We start from the raw sequence: 15990 nt of genomic DNA on the forward strand, positions 1-15990 counted from the left end.
GGAAGTCAGAGCAAACCCACAACAGCGGTTTTGTGGGGCCTGGGCATCCGGTTGTGTTCTAAGATGGTGCTCTTGGTTCCAGTGGGAAGGAACCCATGTTTCTAAGGACAGGGAAGCCCTGTGGGGGATTGTGTGGGGGCGGGACACTGACATCGCATCACCATGCACAGGCCACACAGAGTGCCTTTCTTATACCCTCAGCGGGAAACTGGGACACAGCTGCCTGTCCCCAGGCACCCAGCAGAGAGAAGGGTGGTAGCAGCTCTGCCACTTCACCTCCGGATACCCCGGGCGAGCCAGGCGGCCTCCTCTGGCCTCCGTGTACCAGTGATAAAACCTGCGGCTTGATGCGAGGCTCAGGGGAGGGAACATTATAACGTTCCTGAGCACCAAGCTGGCCACGTGGAGGCGCCCCACCGCAGGTGCTAAGCTCACGGTGGACACTTACCTGAAGCAGCGTCCAGGCTCCCTTCTGCTTTATCTTTATTTGTTGGGGTTTTTTTTTTAATATTTATTTACTTATTTTTGGCTGTGCTGGGTCTTACTTGCAGGACACAGAATTTTTAGTTGTGGTATGTGGGATCTACTTCCCTGACCAGGAATCAAAGCTAGCCCCCCTGCACCCAGAGTCTTAGCCGCTGGACCACCAGGGAAGCCCCCTCCCTCTTGTTTTAGAGGCAACATCTTACAGACCTGCCAGTGGCTATTTTGCAATATGTGTCTTTCTTGCCTACCTGACCCCTCCTGGGGTCATGTGTGGGGTGCCATTGTGGCATCAAGGACCAGCCCAGGGCCTTGATGGGCTTCATCTTAGAATCTTCTCTGACTTAGATCTCCAGATGGCTACAATGCGTCCCTTTCCTTCTGGCCAGCAGTGCTGCCCAGTGTCAGAGACACCAGGCTCCTACAGGTCTTGTGTTCGTGGGATGCTGGCTCAAGGGTCACCTGTGCGGCCACTGTCCCACCTCCTCCACCCCAGACTTCTGTGGTTGGTGAGGACCTGCTGGCCCTCTGGCCTCCTCCAGTCCATCCTATGGCTCGGCCTGTGTCTGGGGCAGGTCCAGGGGTCAGGGCAGAGCCTTCTAAGCTCCTAGATAAGCTCAGGTCCCTGCACACAGATCAGGGCTGGGCATCATCCCCAATCTCCGCAGACTCTAAGCAGGCGCTGCTTCCCTGTCTTGTTCTTGATTTCCCCCAAGCAAGACCATTCCTAACAGCAGCCTCATGTTGGCAAGTGGGCTGGGACACCAGGACTTGATTACATCTGGTCAGTACTGGGCCTGGCTCCCCCAACACATGCAGGTCCCCCAGGCTCCCAGGGAAGGTGACAGCTGCCTCCCTGTGTGTCCCAGGATGTTGTCCAAGGCCCGGGGGCTTGACCAGGGGCATCTCAGGGCTGGAACCCACAGGAGTGTCTCCCTTGGGCATGGGAGCTTGGGCACCCACCTATGGGGGTGCCGGGTGTGGCCACATCCCACCCTCAGGAGTCTGTGGGAGCAGTGCGTCCACCCTCAGGCCCAGGGAAGCTTCCAGTCACGAGGAGGCCCCCCCTGCCTGTAGTCCTCCCCCTTCTTCCCCCCAAACCCTGGCCACAGGCTTAGGTTGCCTAGCCACCCCATCCTTCTCAGCAATCTGGGACATTGATGGTGGCCCTTCTGCCACAAGGAGGGGGCAGGAGACAGTCCCCCGCCTCCCTCCATGTCCCCACCTCCCTGGCTTCTGCATCCCTTAGGGTCAGGCCCTTCCAGTTAGCATCCATCCCAGGGTCAAGGCTCTGCCCACTGCGGGGCCCAGAGATCCTTGTTCTTGTGCGCATGCACACTCTCACACCTTCACACATAAATACACACATGCCCACATAGATTCACACCAACACACTAAAACATGCACAAATACAATCACATAACTCATACACACATTCAGAGGCACACAAAAGTATGTATACAAGTGTGTATTCACCCACAAATGTGCATGCACTCACAAATACACATGCACACCCAACACACTAACTCATGCACACAAATGTGTATGCTTAACATGCATGCATGTATGCACACATAACACATATGCATGCACAGAAACACACCCATTCACATGTGCCAAGTAAGCACACACATGAACACACAAACATGCACAAATGCAGGCATACAAGTGTGAAGCTACGCAGACATGCAGATTTTCATAGTAGCCACAGAGAGAAACACATGCACACATACACAGGAATACACATGACACCAGCACAAATGCACAAAAATGCCTGCACACTCGTGCAAAGGTGCCCCGAGAAGGAGGCAGACGTGTTGGAGTATTCACCCATGTTCACACACAGCTGCATACCTGTGTGCAAGGAGCACACACATTCACACAGTCACTGACAAGAACACCTTTTGATTCATTTGTGCGGGTTCTCTATCCAGACCTGGGGGACACAGGGTGGTCCTCAGCAGGGAAGAGGGGGCCCCTGCTCTGGGGAGAAGCTGGGTCCAGGCAGCCGCGGGCGGAGAATGGCTCTCGGAGGTTGTTCCGCGGGACTCACAGCTCTGAGCTGTCCGGCTTGGCAGGGTCCACAGGATGCTGCCTCATAAACTTCATAGCAGCCGCCTCCTTTTTATTTGTTTGACCTTGACAATCGTTTATGATACGCACCAGAGCCCAGCCGTCTCTCCTCCTAATTCATACACAAAGCACTTAGCCTGGCTTCCTTCTCTGCTCCCGGCCAGCGCGGGGCCCAGCACTCCTCAGGGTTTCTTATGGTGGAGTCTAGAGTCCCGCTGGGTCCCCAGGGCAGCCTCTCTCAGCCTGGGACGTGAGCAGGAAGGATGCCAGAGCCTGCGGAGCAGGCCCACGGTCTCCCCATACCCCCTGCAGCCCCTGGGCCTGGGTGGGCCTGGGGTGGGTCCTGGGCGCCTCCCCATGCCAGTCCTCTCTCCCCTGCAGAGGAGCCCACGTTCCGCTGCGACGCGTGTGACGAGCTCTTCCCATCCAAGCTGGACCTGCGGCGCCACAAGAAGTACGCGTGCAGCTCGGTGGGGGCCGCACTCTACGAGGGCCTGGCCGACGAGCTCAAGCCTGAGGGCCTGGGTGGTGGCGGCGGTGACGGGCAGGCCCACGAGTGCAAGGACTGCGAGCGGATGTTCCCCACCAAGTACAGGTGCGGCCCCTCCCCCGCCCCACCCTCCAGGAGCATCACGGACAGCGGGGGCAGTTGACCCTGGGAGCACAGGGGGAGCCCTGAAGAAGGGCAGAGGTCAGCCTTGGGCCCTCCAGCCTGCGCAGGCTGAGAAACCCAAGGTGCTAAAGGGCATGGAGATATGTCTTGAGGGTAGGAACCCGGCCCACTCATCTGACCTTGGGGACAATGCAGGCCCACCAGCTGGCAGTTGGAGGTCACAGCTCACACCCTGACCCTAAAGGCCAGGCCCCTGGTCAGAGTACCCCCACCCACAGAGGATCCTCAAGTCACCCACTGGAGCCACTGCTGCAACCCCCCCATCATGTCATCAGGGCTGAGCTGTGGGGACAGACTTGAAGGAAGTCAGGAACACAGGCCAGGCCCCCAGAAATGCAAGGGTCAAGCCCCAGGACCATTTCCAGGGTGAGGTCCAGGGCCAGGCTGGGGGACGCTGCCCCAGGGGTTCTGGAGTGGCCTGACCCTCTGGACACATACAGACTCCTTCCCAGACAGTGGACGTGGGCAGGAAGGGGCCACCCAGGGGTCCCCTCACCCCTCACCCCAGGTACCAGCCTCTGTGTCCCATGGAAGCCCCCACCTGTCCCAGGAGACTTCATGGACGTGGGCACAGATGTCCAGCCAGCCATGTGATGGCCGGACGCAGCCTCCCAGGCCCCAAGGCAAGGCAGGAGTCAGGACCTGGGAGCTGGGGACCCAACAGGGGAGAAACAGGCCCCAAAGTCCCCGGGCTCCGGGGACCAGTGAAGACCTTCACAGCCTGTGCCCCTCCTCCGCCTCTGAGGATTTCCTCCGGGGCAGCCCCTGCAAAGTCAGAGTGAAACCCCATCAGGTCACTAACTGGCTGTAGGATGGAGGGGAATTGAATGCCAATCCCGTCACAGCCCCCTGGGGACGGGAAACCCTCCACCCAGAACGGATGACTGAGAAAATAAGAGTTTGGGCAAATCCCGACCAAGGCCCTTGGCGGTAAGCGCTACTCAAGAGGACCCGTGTTTTCTTTACATAAACACATAAATCACAATTAACAACAGGGGAAAAGATACAATCTGCCGGGTGCTGGAGAACCAGGCGTTTCTGATCTAAATGGATGGCTGGGCCCCGTAATTAACGGGCCGTGATGTATTGCTGCTTTGCTCATGAAGATTAACGGTCATACCTGGGACAGGAGGAGAAGTGGGGCGTCCCCCGAGGTGGGGGGGAGCTCCAGGAGGCCTGTTCATCCAAGTTCACCCCTCCCCGCAGCTGTGCCCGCCTCCCCATCACATCTCGCTTGGAGACCCCTTGCTCACTCCTGCCACCTCCGTGATATATGCATGGTGGGCAGCCTCTCAGTCTGGCTTGGCAGGGGGGCATACTCTGGGCACTCAGAGGGGTGGCTTTGGGTTTCCTGGGCTGCACCCCCACTCCGGGGCTCCTCTGGGGCTCGTAACAATGTTGGAAGTTTCTAGACCCATTTTTTGTTAGGCCCAAGGTTAGCATCAAGGGGAAGTTTGTTTTGAAATACAGAAGTGTGAACTGGGACCCTGCCTGGCTCTGGATGCCTGGGGGTGGTCTTGGGTGAGGGCCCAAACTCCATCCATGCCCTGGCTTCCCCCCACCATCCAACATGGGAAGGCCATGTCTGCCAGTCCACCCAGTTGCCCTGTCCAGGCAGGAGGCAGACAGACTGGCTGCCAGGCCCCTCCCTGCTCTCTGAGCAGGAGGTGGCAGGGGCTCCAGGGGCGGGGATGAGGCCCTTCCCTCCAGGCCCCTGGTGATCCCGGTCCACTGTGTGCAGCTTGGAACAGCACATGGTCGTCCACACGGAAGAGCGAGAGTACAAGTGTGACCAGTGTCCCAAGGCCTTCAACTGGAAGTCCAACCTCATCCGTCACCAGATGTCCCACGACAGCGGCAAGCGCTTCGAATGTGAAAACTGCGTGAAGGTAACGGGGCTTGCCCCACTGGCCCCGCCCGTATTAAGACGCAGAGCACATGTGGGGAACACAGGCCCCCAAGTCATTTGAGAGGAAGACAGGAAGTGTGTGGGGTCGCACAATGGGGAAGGAGGCTGGGCCAGACCCAGGTCTTCTCGGGTTCCCACCCACAGGACAGGTCAGACCTGTGGCTCAAAGGCCTGGAGCTTAAGAAAGCATCTGAGCTCCTGCCTGGGGCACCCTCAGGGCCACAGGTCTCTCGGGAATTATTATGGAAGCACCAGAGTCCAGGGAGGCCTGACAGTCCCCTAAGGCCACCCTGCGGGTCATTGCCCCAGCAGAGACCCTTCCGGCCAGGCTCAGGGCGGTGGACAGAGCGCCCAGGGAGACCCCCATCCCGTGACCTGACCCGGAGTCCACAGGGAGCGACCGACAGGATGTGACGTGCCAGTGTCTGTGTCCCCAGGTGTTCACGGACCCCAGCAACCTGCAGCGACACATCCGCTCCCAGCACGTGGGCGCCCGGGCCCACGCCTGCCCAGACTGCGGGAAGACCTTCGCCACCTCCTCGGGCCTCAAGCAGCACAAGCACATCCACAGCACCGTCAAACCTTTTATATGTGAGTGAGTGGTCGCCGCCCAGCCCCCGCCTGGCCCCCCGCCCAGCCCCCTGCCCGGCATGCCCAGGTTGGGGGTGCTTGGGGTTCAGCCAAGGGGTGAAGTCCTCAGGCTTTTCCCTGCTTGTGGGACCCTTTCTGTCCAGAAAACACTTGTGGCAACTGCCGATCCCTCTGCCCAGGGATGGCTGCCTCCTGGTGCCACTTTATCATCACCCTGCTCCCTCGCACCCTCTCATTCTGGAATCCATCTTTCTCTTGCTCCGGCCTCACTTTCCCCTCCTGCCCTCCTTGGGTCCTCCCTGTGGCTCACTCATCCAGTGGTTGGAGGTGGGCAGTGGGTGGTAAAGATCCCTGTGGTCCTGCAGAGAGCCAGCAACATACCTTTCCCCTCCCCACCTCCCCTTCCCTCCACACATGGGCTGCCCAGAGCTCTAGCAGGTGTGATAATATCAGTGCTTCCCACCCACCTGCAGCCTTTGGGGACCCCAGGCAGTATGCCCATGCTGACCTGGGCGGCAGGGGCCAGCCGTGAATAACTGGACCCCTGTCCACATGCTGTTGACCTGCCAGTGGAGGAGACGGAAGCTAAGCCATCAGGGTGGGGGGAGGGCTGCAGGGTCAGGAGGCTCTCCAGGTACCCAAGCAGGTGTCATCTGGCCCATGTGCTGGGAGGTGGGATGGTCTATGGGTGACCCAAATTCTGGCAGAGAGCTCGAGGAGGTGGGCAGGGGGTGGGGTGAGAGCGACGGGGTGCCTGCTGAGAAGGCTCATGACAGGGTGCTGTGAGCACAGAAGCCTTGAGCTTGTGGTGTGTTTGGGGAGGGAAGTAATAGGAGAGGAGACAGAGACCACAGGGTTAGGTCCTGGGAATCTAGTGGGCCAATGTAGGAGCATGACCCTACTTCTCAGAGTTTAGGAGATATTGAAGGTTCTTCTGTCTAGCATTGCACCAAGTCCTCTCACTTGAGATTGTGCTGAGTCACTGTTCACACCAACACAGAGCTGGCTCATCAGCTAGCTTAACTCGCCAGTGTTGTCCTGACTCATGGGTCACACCATCATTCTGCTGAGTCAGCATTCACGTGAGCTTGACCTGATTCATCGTTCACAGCAGCATTGCACTGGGAGCCATTCACATAAGATATTCCTGACTCATTGTTCACACCAGTATTCTGCTGAGTCAGATACACACGAGATTGTCCTAACTCATCCTTCACATCAGCTTCACACTGTCATTCACATAAGACTGCACTGAGTCATAGTCCCCACGAGGTTATGCTAAGCCATCATTTCACACACATGAGTTCGTAGCACCCTTACAAACCTGACGGAGCAGGGACCACACTGTGTCCAACCAAAGGGAAGTGACAGAGAAGGAAACAGTCTTGGCAGCATGAAGTGACCAGGCCTTCGAGGCCCTGCTGCAGCTCCAGGGGCCTGGCTGCTGACCCCAGGCTGGGTGGCCTGGGACCTCTCGGGTCCTAGCACATCAGTGTTGGGGGTGGGAGGAACTAAATCTGGGAGCTTAAGGACTTGGGTCTCAGTGGCTTCACCAATGTGGGGGCCTCACAGGGTTGGACTGCTCCCCCAAAGAGGCCATACTTGTTGGCTGGTCAGGCCTTTGTTGAGTAGCTGGGGCTATGCTCCCCTCCTGCCCACTGCCCCAAGCCTAGGCTTCCAGCTGTCCTGTTAGAGGTGACTGAGCCCCCATCCCACCTGGGTCACCCACTCCCTCAGCCAGGGAAAATGCACTTCTTGAGAGTGAGTATGTGTATCTGTGTGCGTGTGCACACACACACAAACCACATGCATACTCTACAGGAAAAGAAACTGCTGACCAGCACAAGCAGTGGCCAGGGTCCCTCTGCATCCCACAGGGCATGGGTACACTCCCCCAGGTGCTGATCCCACATCCAGCTCATGGTGGGTTGCCTGGGCCTCTCCCAGCCCCTGCAGGGAGCCAGCTCCCTTTGCCAGCTCTATCGGCCATTGTAGGACCAGCACCCACCTCTCCAGGGACCTCAGTCTCCCAGAGGCCTCTCTGTAGCCCCAGCATTTCATCAGGACCCCTTTGTTGTGTGACTGGGTGGGTGGGAAGCAAGGGTCCCAGGCTCCCTTCGCCCAGGCATTGCCACTGGTCCCCGAGCCACCCCTGCCACACACACCAGGAGTTGCCCTGGGAGGGTGCCATTTCCAGGCTCAGGATGGCAGCAGCCGCTGATGAGGTGCCACAGAGCCCCACTGTGGGGGACAGAGGGCATCACAGAGCCTCTTAAAGGGCCGGGGACATAGCAAGGTGTCACTCATCTGGCCAGGAGCCCTGAGCCAGGGAGTGGCCTCTCTTCCCACGAGGGGCCACAGGCTCGCCTGAGGGTATTTATAGACCTTCCCAAGGAGCAGCGGCCCCTCTGCACCAGCCTCCTCCCAAAAAGGGCAGATTTGATTAAACGAGGCAGTGCTCTTCCCCCTCAGCCTTGAAAATGTCCCGCCAAGCCAGACAGCCAGGAAGGCAGAGCCGTTAATATAAATAGATATTGTGATTAAAGAGCACGATCAGCTCGGGGCCAGCGCTCCCAGCGAGATTCGCATGACATCAGGCCGCAAGAGTGTGCGGAGAGCGAGAAACACGCTGAAATCATTGTTTCCACGGGGGCTGCATTTAGGAAGCAAATCGTCCTGCAGAGAGAGAGACAGACAGTGTGTGTGTATGTGTGTGTGTGTGTTCCTCCGTTGCTGGTTAGGAAAACAAGAAGAGAAAAAAAAACTGGTGGTTAGCTGACACTCAGCTCACCATTGGGAAAATGGCGAGACTGGGTTGCCAGGGCCTACGGGGCCTACCGTTCGGCTCTGGCCGCCACCCTCTCCTGTTACGCACAGGGCTGGTACGGCCTCTCCATCCCAGTCTGGGGAGGTCTCACTTTTCTCAGATGTGGAACCAGCCCCCTCGGGGGCTCCCCTCCCACCTCCACCTTCTGGCCACCCCCAGACTCTGATCTCACAGCCAGGAGCTCTGCTCTCAGGCTCGGGGACTAAGAACCTCCAGGGGCTGGTCACTCCTGAGGCCTCCTTGTCCTGGGAGCAGATCACAGGCCTGGGGGCAGAATGAGAGGAGGAAGCTGAGAGCATTTTAAAACCTTAGGAAGTGGGCGGCCTAGCCCAGGGGGTGTTGTTTTACTGGCTTCTACTGGAACAGCGTGGCTGATGTGGTAGGGAGACCCAGTGGGGAGTCTGGGTGGGTGGGCGCAGTTGCAAACGTGATGGTGTGTCTTTGCCTGTCTCTGGGAGCAATTTTGAAGACCTCGGTCCCACCTGACAAACTTATGGGGTCAGGAGAACACAGAGCAGCAGGGCCCATTCTCCAGTGGAGAAGGCTGAAGTGGGTAGAGATCTACCCAGGCCACCCAGAGACCCCAGGGGAGGCACAGGGACGTCCTTGCCAATCTATTTTGGTCACCAGAGGCCAATCCCAGGGAAGGGTGCATGTGCATAGATATGTATATGTACACATGTGTGTGCAGGTACATGTGATGACACAATTACAGTGCAACATGTGTTTGTGAACATACACTCATGGGTGACACACTTGTGTACCTAAGCACACGTGTCCATAGACCTGTGTGTGTACCTGAATGCATGCGTACACGAATGCATGCGTACACCTGAGTGTACATGCAAGTACTCATGCCTACTGACGCATGTGTGCACACACATACATACTCCCAGCCCCGGGCAGTGCAGGGTCCCCGTCGCCTCCCCTCACGCCGCTGTCTTTGCCCTGCTGCCCCCAGGTGAGGTCTGCCACAAGTCGTACACGCAGTTCTCCAACCTGTGCCGCCACAAGCGCATGCACGCGGACTGTCGCACGCAGATCAAGTGCAAGGACTGCGGGCAGATGTTCAGCACTACCTCGTCCCTCAACAAGCACCGGCGCTTCTGCGAGGGCAAGAACCATTACCCGCCGGGAGGCATCTTTGCGCCCGGCCTGCCCCTGACCCCCAGCCCCTTGATGGACAAGGCCAAGCCGCCCCCCGGTCTCAACCACGCCGGCCTGGGCTTTGGCGAGTACTTTCCCTCCAGGCCGCACCCTGGGAGCCTGCCCTTCTCCGCGGCACCCCCCAGCTTCCCCACGCTCACGCCCGGCTTCCCGGGCATCTTCCCTCCATCCCTGTACCCCCGGCCGCCTCTGCTACCTCCCACGCCGCTGCTCAAGAGCCCCCTGAACCACACGCAGGACGCCAAGCTCCCCAGCCCCCTGGGGAACCCGGCACTGCCCCTCGTCTCCGCTGTCGGCAACAGTAGCCAGGGCACCGCAGCGGCCGCGGGGCCCGAGGAGAAGCTGGAGGGCCACCTGGAGGAGGCGTACGCCACCAAACTCAAGCCCCGGGGCAGCGACCTGTCAGATGGCAGCGACTTCGAGGACATCAACACCACGACTGGGACTGACCTGGACACGACCACGGGCACGGGCTCCGACCTAGACAGCGACGTGGACAGTGACCGCGACAAGACCAAGGACAAGGGCAAGGCGGCTGAGGGCAAGCCTGAGTTCGGGGGCAGCGCGGTGCCCCCAGGCGCCCCGAACAGTGTGGGCGAGGTTCCCGTCTTCTACTCCCAACACTTCTTCCCGCCGCCCCAGGAGCAGCTGCTGACAGCATCGGGCGCGGCGGGAGACTCCATCAAGGCCATCGCGTCCATCGCTGAGAAGTACTTCGGGCCCGGCTTCATGGGCGTGCCGGAGAAGAAGCTGGGCGCACTGCCCTACCACTCCGTGTTCCCCTTCCAGTTCCTGCCCCACCTCCCCCCCTCCCTGTATCCCTTCACGGACCGCGCCCTCACCCACAACCTGCTGGTCAAGGCCGAGCCAAAGTCGCCTCGGGACGCCCTCAAGGCCGGCGGCCCCAGTGCTGAGTCCCCCTTTGACCTCACCACCAAACCCAAAGAGGCCAAGCCCGTTCTGCCGGCGCCCAAGGTGCCCCCAGCCCCGGCGTCCGGTGAGGAGCAGCCACTGGACCTGAGCATTGGCAGCCGCGTGCGGGCCAGCCAGAACGGAGGGGCACGGGAGCCCCGCAAGAACCACGTGTACGGCGAGCGCAGGCTGGGGCCCAGCGAGGGGCTGCCCAAGGCGTGCCCTGCCCAGCTGCCCCAGCAGCCGCCCCTGCACTATGCCAAGCCGTCGCCCTTCTTCATGGACCCCATCTACAGGTATTCACACGCCCCGCCTTCACGTACTCTCCCCGGGAACTACCTCCCCTGCTCCCCCAAGCTTCATCCCTCTGTCTCTGCAGCTTCAGGAGGTGCTTCGGCTCTGGGCAGAGAGGGGTCTGTGCTGCTTTGAAGTCCAGGCCCGGCTCGGCCCTTCCTAGGGGGGGCGCCTGACAGGGTCTCCTGGGGACACTTGGCTCCCTTTCGCAGATGCCACTGAGAGAACCGCTGCCCTCCCTTGAGCCCCGCCCCTAGCCTGCCCTCACACTCCACCCCAGAGGCCCACCTGCTGGTGTCTCCAGCCTCCCTCTCTGGATCCACTCTGCCTCCCAGGACACTCCTGGCTGTTATGTCTGCTCTAGCGTCTCTGCTTCCCTGTGACTGCCCTGTGGCACCGCTCCCCGGAGCCACAGCTGGGGTTCCTGTTGGCCTAGGGGTGATCAGAGGAGGAGCTACTTGTCCCCAGAGACAGGAGGAGGAGGGAGAAAGAGGAAAGCTCTGGAAGATTTGCAAAACATCAGTGTTCCATCGCTCTGATAGACCTTTCGGAGAGCGGCCAACGGATTCCCCCTCCCCAGTTTTTGAGCAGGCTTTGATCAGGGGGTTTTTGACCCCCATTGCATGTGTCCCAGGGTGCTGGGCAGGCTGAGCCCTGAGGAGGGGGCTGTGGCCCTGAGTGGGCCTGGGAGGGGCCCGGAGGGGCAGGCAAGTGTGGTGGTTCAGCCACTATTACAGGCCCATGGCTCTGTGTGGGAGGGGCCCATGTGCACATCGGTGAGTGTGTCCACATGGGAATTCAGGGAAACTGTGGCCATTTTGAGGGCTCGTGTGAAGCACAGGGGCCAGGCAGGGCCTGGGGATGGGCGTGCAGGAGGGGTCACCTCTGCAAAGGTGCAGCAGGAGAAATGATGGCAGGGCTGCCAGCGACGGGGAGGAGGGAGGATGGACCAGCCTCCTGCTCTGCCCTCCACACCCACTCAAGTCCCCACCCTCCACACTCACCCAGGGCCCTGGCTGGCCTGTGTCTGCAGTTGGTTCCATTTTCTGCCAGGTCTTGGCATTGTCATCACAGGAAACCTGAAAAATGGTCCCCTGGGTGTTTCTTTAAGAACACACCATTCACAGATAGTTTGAGAAAGTGACCAGAGGCCTGTTACGACTTACGGTGGCTCACAGGCTCTCTGGGGTGAACATGCCCATCAAAGGCCAACAGAGCACCTGCCAGTTTCAATTGAATCTGTAGGACTCGGTGTGGGGGACAGGAGATAGCTGGAGTTCGAGGGAGGAGGCCCCCCAGGGTAAGCAGCCCTCACGCAGAGGAAGGGGTGGGACTGGAGACCTAGGGAGCAAGGCTCCTGGTCAAGCCCCCGGAGTTGGAGCCAGCAGGCCTGCAAGAGGCTCTGGGTTAACTGTTTCCCTTCAGCCTCCTCGTCCACCCTTTCCCAGCTCCCCTGCCAGCCCCCAGCCCTCCTCTGCCCCTCCTCTCCCCACTGCAGGCCTGTTTCGGGGCTTTGGGCCTTTTTCTGGAAGTAGGCGGGGCAGTCAGTCAGGCCTGGAAGCAGGAATTGGCCACAGGGCCCGCCGACCCTCCCCTCCTGCCCAAACTTCTCTGAGACCTGGCTTGTGCCAGGCTCTTGCCCTCTGGATTTAGGGTACAGCTGCTGATGGAGGGGCTGCCCGGTCCCCAACTTCACACACAGACACCAGCAAAATGCCTGAGAGTGGGTTACCCCAAGATGCCTGAGATGTGGGGTAACCTCTTCCCACGCCCCCTGAGCCCAGTCAAGATGAACACTCATGGTGTCGAGAAGGTTCCCTCCAAGTGAAGGTGTGGGCGACAGTAACTGCCTGTGTAAAGGTTGGCTGGGGGCTAGGGCACAGGGTCCTCCCAGCTCCTGGATGGTCCTGGGGTGACTCCAGCAAAACTCCCCAGTGTCCCCACAGGACCCCCAGGTGTGACCATGGACACATACCCATAGCCTTCTTCCCCCAGGTTGGAGGAATCCCAACACTGCCAGGCTGATCCCCTCCCCGACCCTCCAGCCCTTCTCACCACCATGTGCTGCTGGCTCTGTGACAGGCCCAGAGATACTGTGATGACGAAAGCCATGTACCTTGGCAGGGCGCATGTCTGCTGGGGGTCAGGGGTCAGGTGGCAGGGGCTTCTCGGAGCCAGCCTGGTGGGCTGCATGAGACACAGAGGGTGGGAGAAGGCAGAAGACGATCTTCAATACCCCCTCCCCCTCTATGAGACCCCTTCCTCTCAGCCCACACCACCCACCCCGGGGGCCTTATTGAAAGACCGACTCAGCCCAGCTTTGATCGGGGCCTCTGCTAAGGCCCTGAGGTCCCCTAGGGACAGAGCTGAGCCTAAGAGGGGTGGGAGTGTGGCCCTGGACAGACGAGGCGGCAGCTCCCGCAGCTGTGTCTGCCTTCAGGGAGGCGGTAGGACTCCCCAAGTCACCTTGTGTAAATCTTGACTCCCATGGGGAACACTGAAGCAGGCATCGCTGGGAAATGGTGAGAGGAGGAGGTCAGGGGAGGAGGGACAGCCACCTCCTCCGCTTGCTGTGATTGGCAGTTGTACTGGCATTTAGGGAACATTCTGGAATTGTTGTCGCCAGCAGCCGTCTTGAGGTTTTAGGTAGACACTGCCTGGCTGCTGTGGGGAGGCCCTGAGACCTCCCCAGGACTGAAACCTGCTGGTCACTCACACAGCCCTGCCCAGTTGGACCCTGGTTGCTCACACACCCACCCAGTCAGACAGAACACCTGTGCCAAGGGCTCGGCAGAACAGGGAAGTGGGGTGTAAGTGGCAGCCCCTGTGTGCCCCACATTCCGCTGTTGGGGAGCCCAGGGACCCCAACGAGGCCGAGCCCTCGCTGGGCAAACGGGTCAGTGGGCAGAGGCTGCTGCACATGGGACCCTTAGAAAAGGTTCCTAGCTCCAACATCAGGCGTTCATCACATGCATGGGTGCTGGCAGCTGGGTAGTTAGGGGGACACTGGGGAGACTCGAAGGGGTCCAGACCTGGGTGTGGTGTGGGGAGTATGTGTGTGCTCGGACAGGCAAGTGCACAGCCAGGTCACAGACTGTCCTTACGGCATCAGGTGAGACGTGGTCACAGGGCCTGTGGAAGTTGGGCGCTGAGGTGAGGCCCCCACCTGGTGACTGATGGGGCACAGGTGGGAGCCAGGAGGGGCAGGGACCACGGCCCCTCCCCACCCAGTGCTGGGCTGCTCAGTGGGGTCCGTAACCCTCTGTGTTGCTGTCCAGCAGGGTGGAGAAGCGGAAGGTGACCGACCCGGTGGGAGCCCTTAAGGAAAAGTACCTGAGGCCATCCCCGTTGCTCTTCCACCCCCAGGTAAGGCCAGCAGGAGCCTGAGGTCCATCCAGGCCCAGCCACAAGCCCCAGGCAGGTCTCTGCTTCCCATCCCTGCACACCCACCCATCCCTGTGAGGTTGGGGAAGATGAGACAGGGCCGGACAGGTGAGGCAGGAGGGTGGTCCTTGGCAGGGGCGCCCTAAGAAGCAGCCAGGGACACTGGCCCACGGGCACCCCCCTCGACCCACGGCTGGGAGGGGTAGTGAATGTCCCCCCTGCAGCGGTGGGCTACAGCTCTGATGGAGCATATCCAAACATTTGGACCGTAGGGAGAAGGAACAGGAGAGAGCCGGGGAGGTGTGGACGCCAGCAGCCTCTCTGGCACGAGGGACATGGGGGCACTTAAGAGGAAAGACCAGCAGAGGAGGGGCAGTGCAGGGGGCAGAGGCAGGGAGCAGGACAGCAGCAGAGGTGCTGGCATGGAGCCCAGGGGATCCCAGGGGGTCGTGGGCAGAGGGACTGCCCTCCCCCGGGGATGCAGAGGGTGGCGAGACCACCTGTCAAGACTAGAATCAGGAGCCTGGGAAAAAGAACCCCCAGGTCTGGGCAGTGGCTACAGACCCCACCAAGCCTGCAGGCACTTCTGTGCCCCTATTCTCACTGCTTGGAGCCCAGCCACCTCCCCAGACCCACGGGCCTCCCCTGCCCCAGCTGGAGGACTCAGGACTGAGTTGTGGGCCAGCCTGGACCCAGACTCCAGACCCGGGCATTGTTCTCTCCCTCTGCGTTTCCCGCCTGGGACAAACCCATGGTTTGTGGAACCTGCACCCCGCCTGGGTTCACAGCTAAGCTTACTGTCTCCCATTGTCTCATGGGGGCCTCGGAGTTTGGTTAAGAACTTCCCCTGGTTTCCTCGGGCCCTGCTGGAAAAAGCAGGCAAGCCAGCCAGGCACATCCTGTTTTTGTGTTTGTGTGGGAGCTTGGCCGGGAATATCTGATCAAGCAAAGTGGGCCAGGCGGGCTGGACCCTCCCAGGCCTGAGGAAGAGGGGCCTGGCAGGGGGCCGGCTGCCCATTGTCTCTGCTGCCCGCTCCCTCAACCAGCCACCCCTGCTGCCTGCCCCTGAGCCCAGAGTGGGGGGTGGGGGTGGGGGTGGGAGAGGTCTCTAGTAAGTCCCCTAATGAAATGGTCTGAGGTGGGCCTCAGCCATAGGATGGACCCCATCTTCTGTTTGTTAACCCCTTTCTGGTGTCTTACCGAAACCATTCAGTTGTTCCCCAGCCTAAACCCTGAGGGACTCCAGACACAATGAAAACTCTTTCTTTCTCAGTTTCATCCCAACCTCCCACAGGGCCTGGCTTGCAGCAGGCAGTCTCAGGCAGAGAGGAGAAGTGCTGCTAAGGCCTGTGCAGCCCCCTCCCTGCCTCTGTCCCCCAGCCCCAAGGCAGGCACAGGATTGTAGTCAGAACCCTGCCCACCAAGTGAAATGAGCAATGCCAGGAGAAAGCAGCTCCCTTCTCCTCCCCAGGCAAGCCCTTGGTATCTCCAAGGAGCAGACAGGCAGCCCCTCCAGTCCATGTCGCCACATCCTGTGCCGCGTCAGTTGGCTTTGGCTTCCCATGGGGGAGTCCATTCTTACACTATTGAATTTCTTTTTAGCACTTTGCCTGCAGTTATGGCCTGCTGTCACTAGGTGGTGGTGGTGTTTCAGGTTTATGAGTCATCTTTTAATCT

The 15990-nt window shown here is 59.9% G+C and overlaps 1 protein-coding gene across 5 annotated transcripts in view; it reads left to right on the forward strand.

Moving 5' to 3' along the window:
- The window catches only part of PRDM16 (PR/SET domain 16), a 338468-nt gene that overhangs the window by 298663 nt on the left and 23815 nt on the right, over positions 1-15990 (forward strand). For 4 of the 5 annotated variants that reach the window (XM_043485212.1, XM_043485215.1, XM_043485214.1 and 1 more), the window contains 5 exons: positions 2938-3151; positions 4971-5118; positions 5576-5729; positions 9518-10931; positions 14208-14295. In XM_043485212.1, the coding sequence (XP_043341147.1) occupies positions 2938-3151; positions 4971-5118; positions 5576-5729; positions 9518-10931; positions 14208-14295 (2018 nt within the window). The remainder of the gene's footprint in view (positions 1-2937; positions 3152-4970; positions 5119-5575; positions 5730-9517; positions 10932-14207; positions 14296-15990) is intronic. The other variant, XM_043485213.1, reaches the window with a different exon arrangement.

The sequence above is a fragment of the Cervus canadensis genome, chromosome 13, assembly GCF_019320065.1.
Source record: "Cervus canadensis isolate Bull #8, Minnesota chromosome 13, ASM1932006v1, whole genome shotgun sequence".
Classification (NCBI taxonomy): Eukaryota; Metazoa; Chordata; class Mammalia; order Artiodactyla; family Cervidae; genus Cervus; species Cervus canadensis.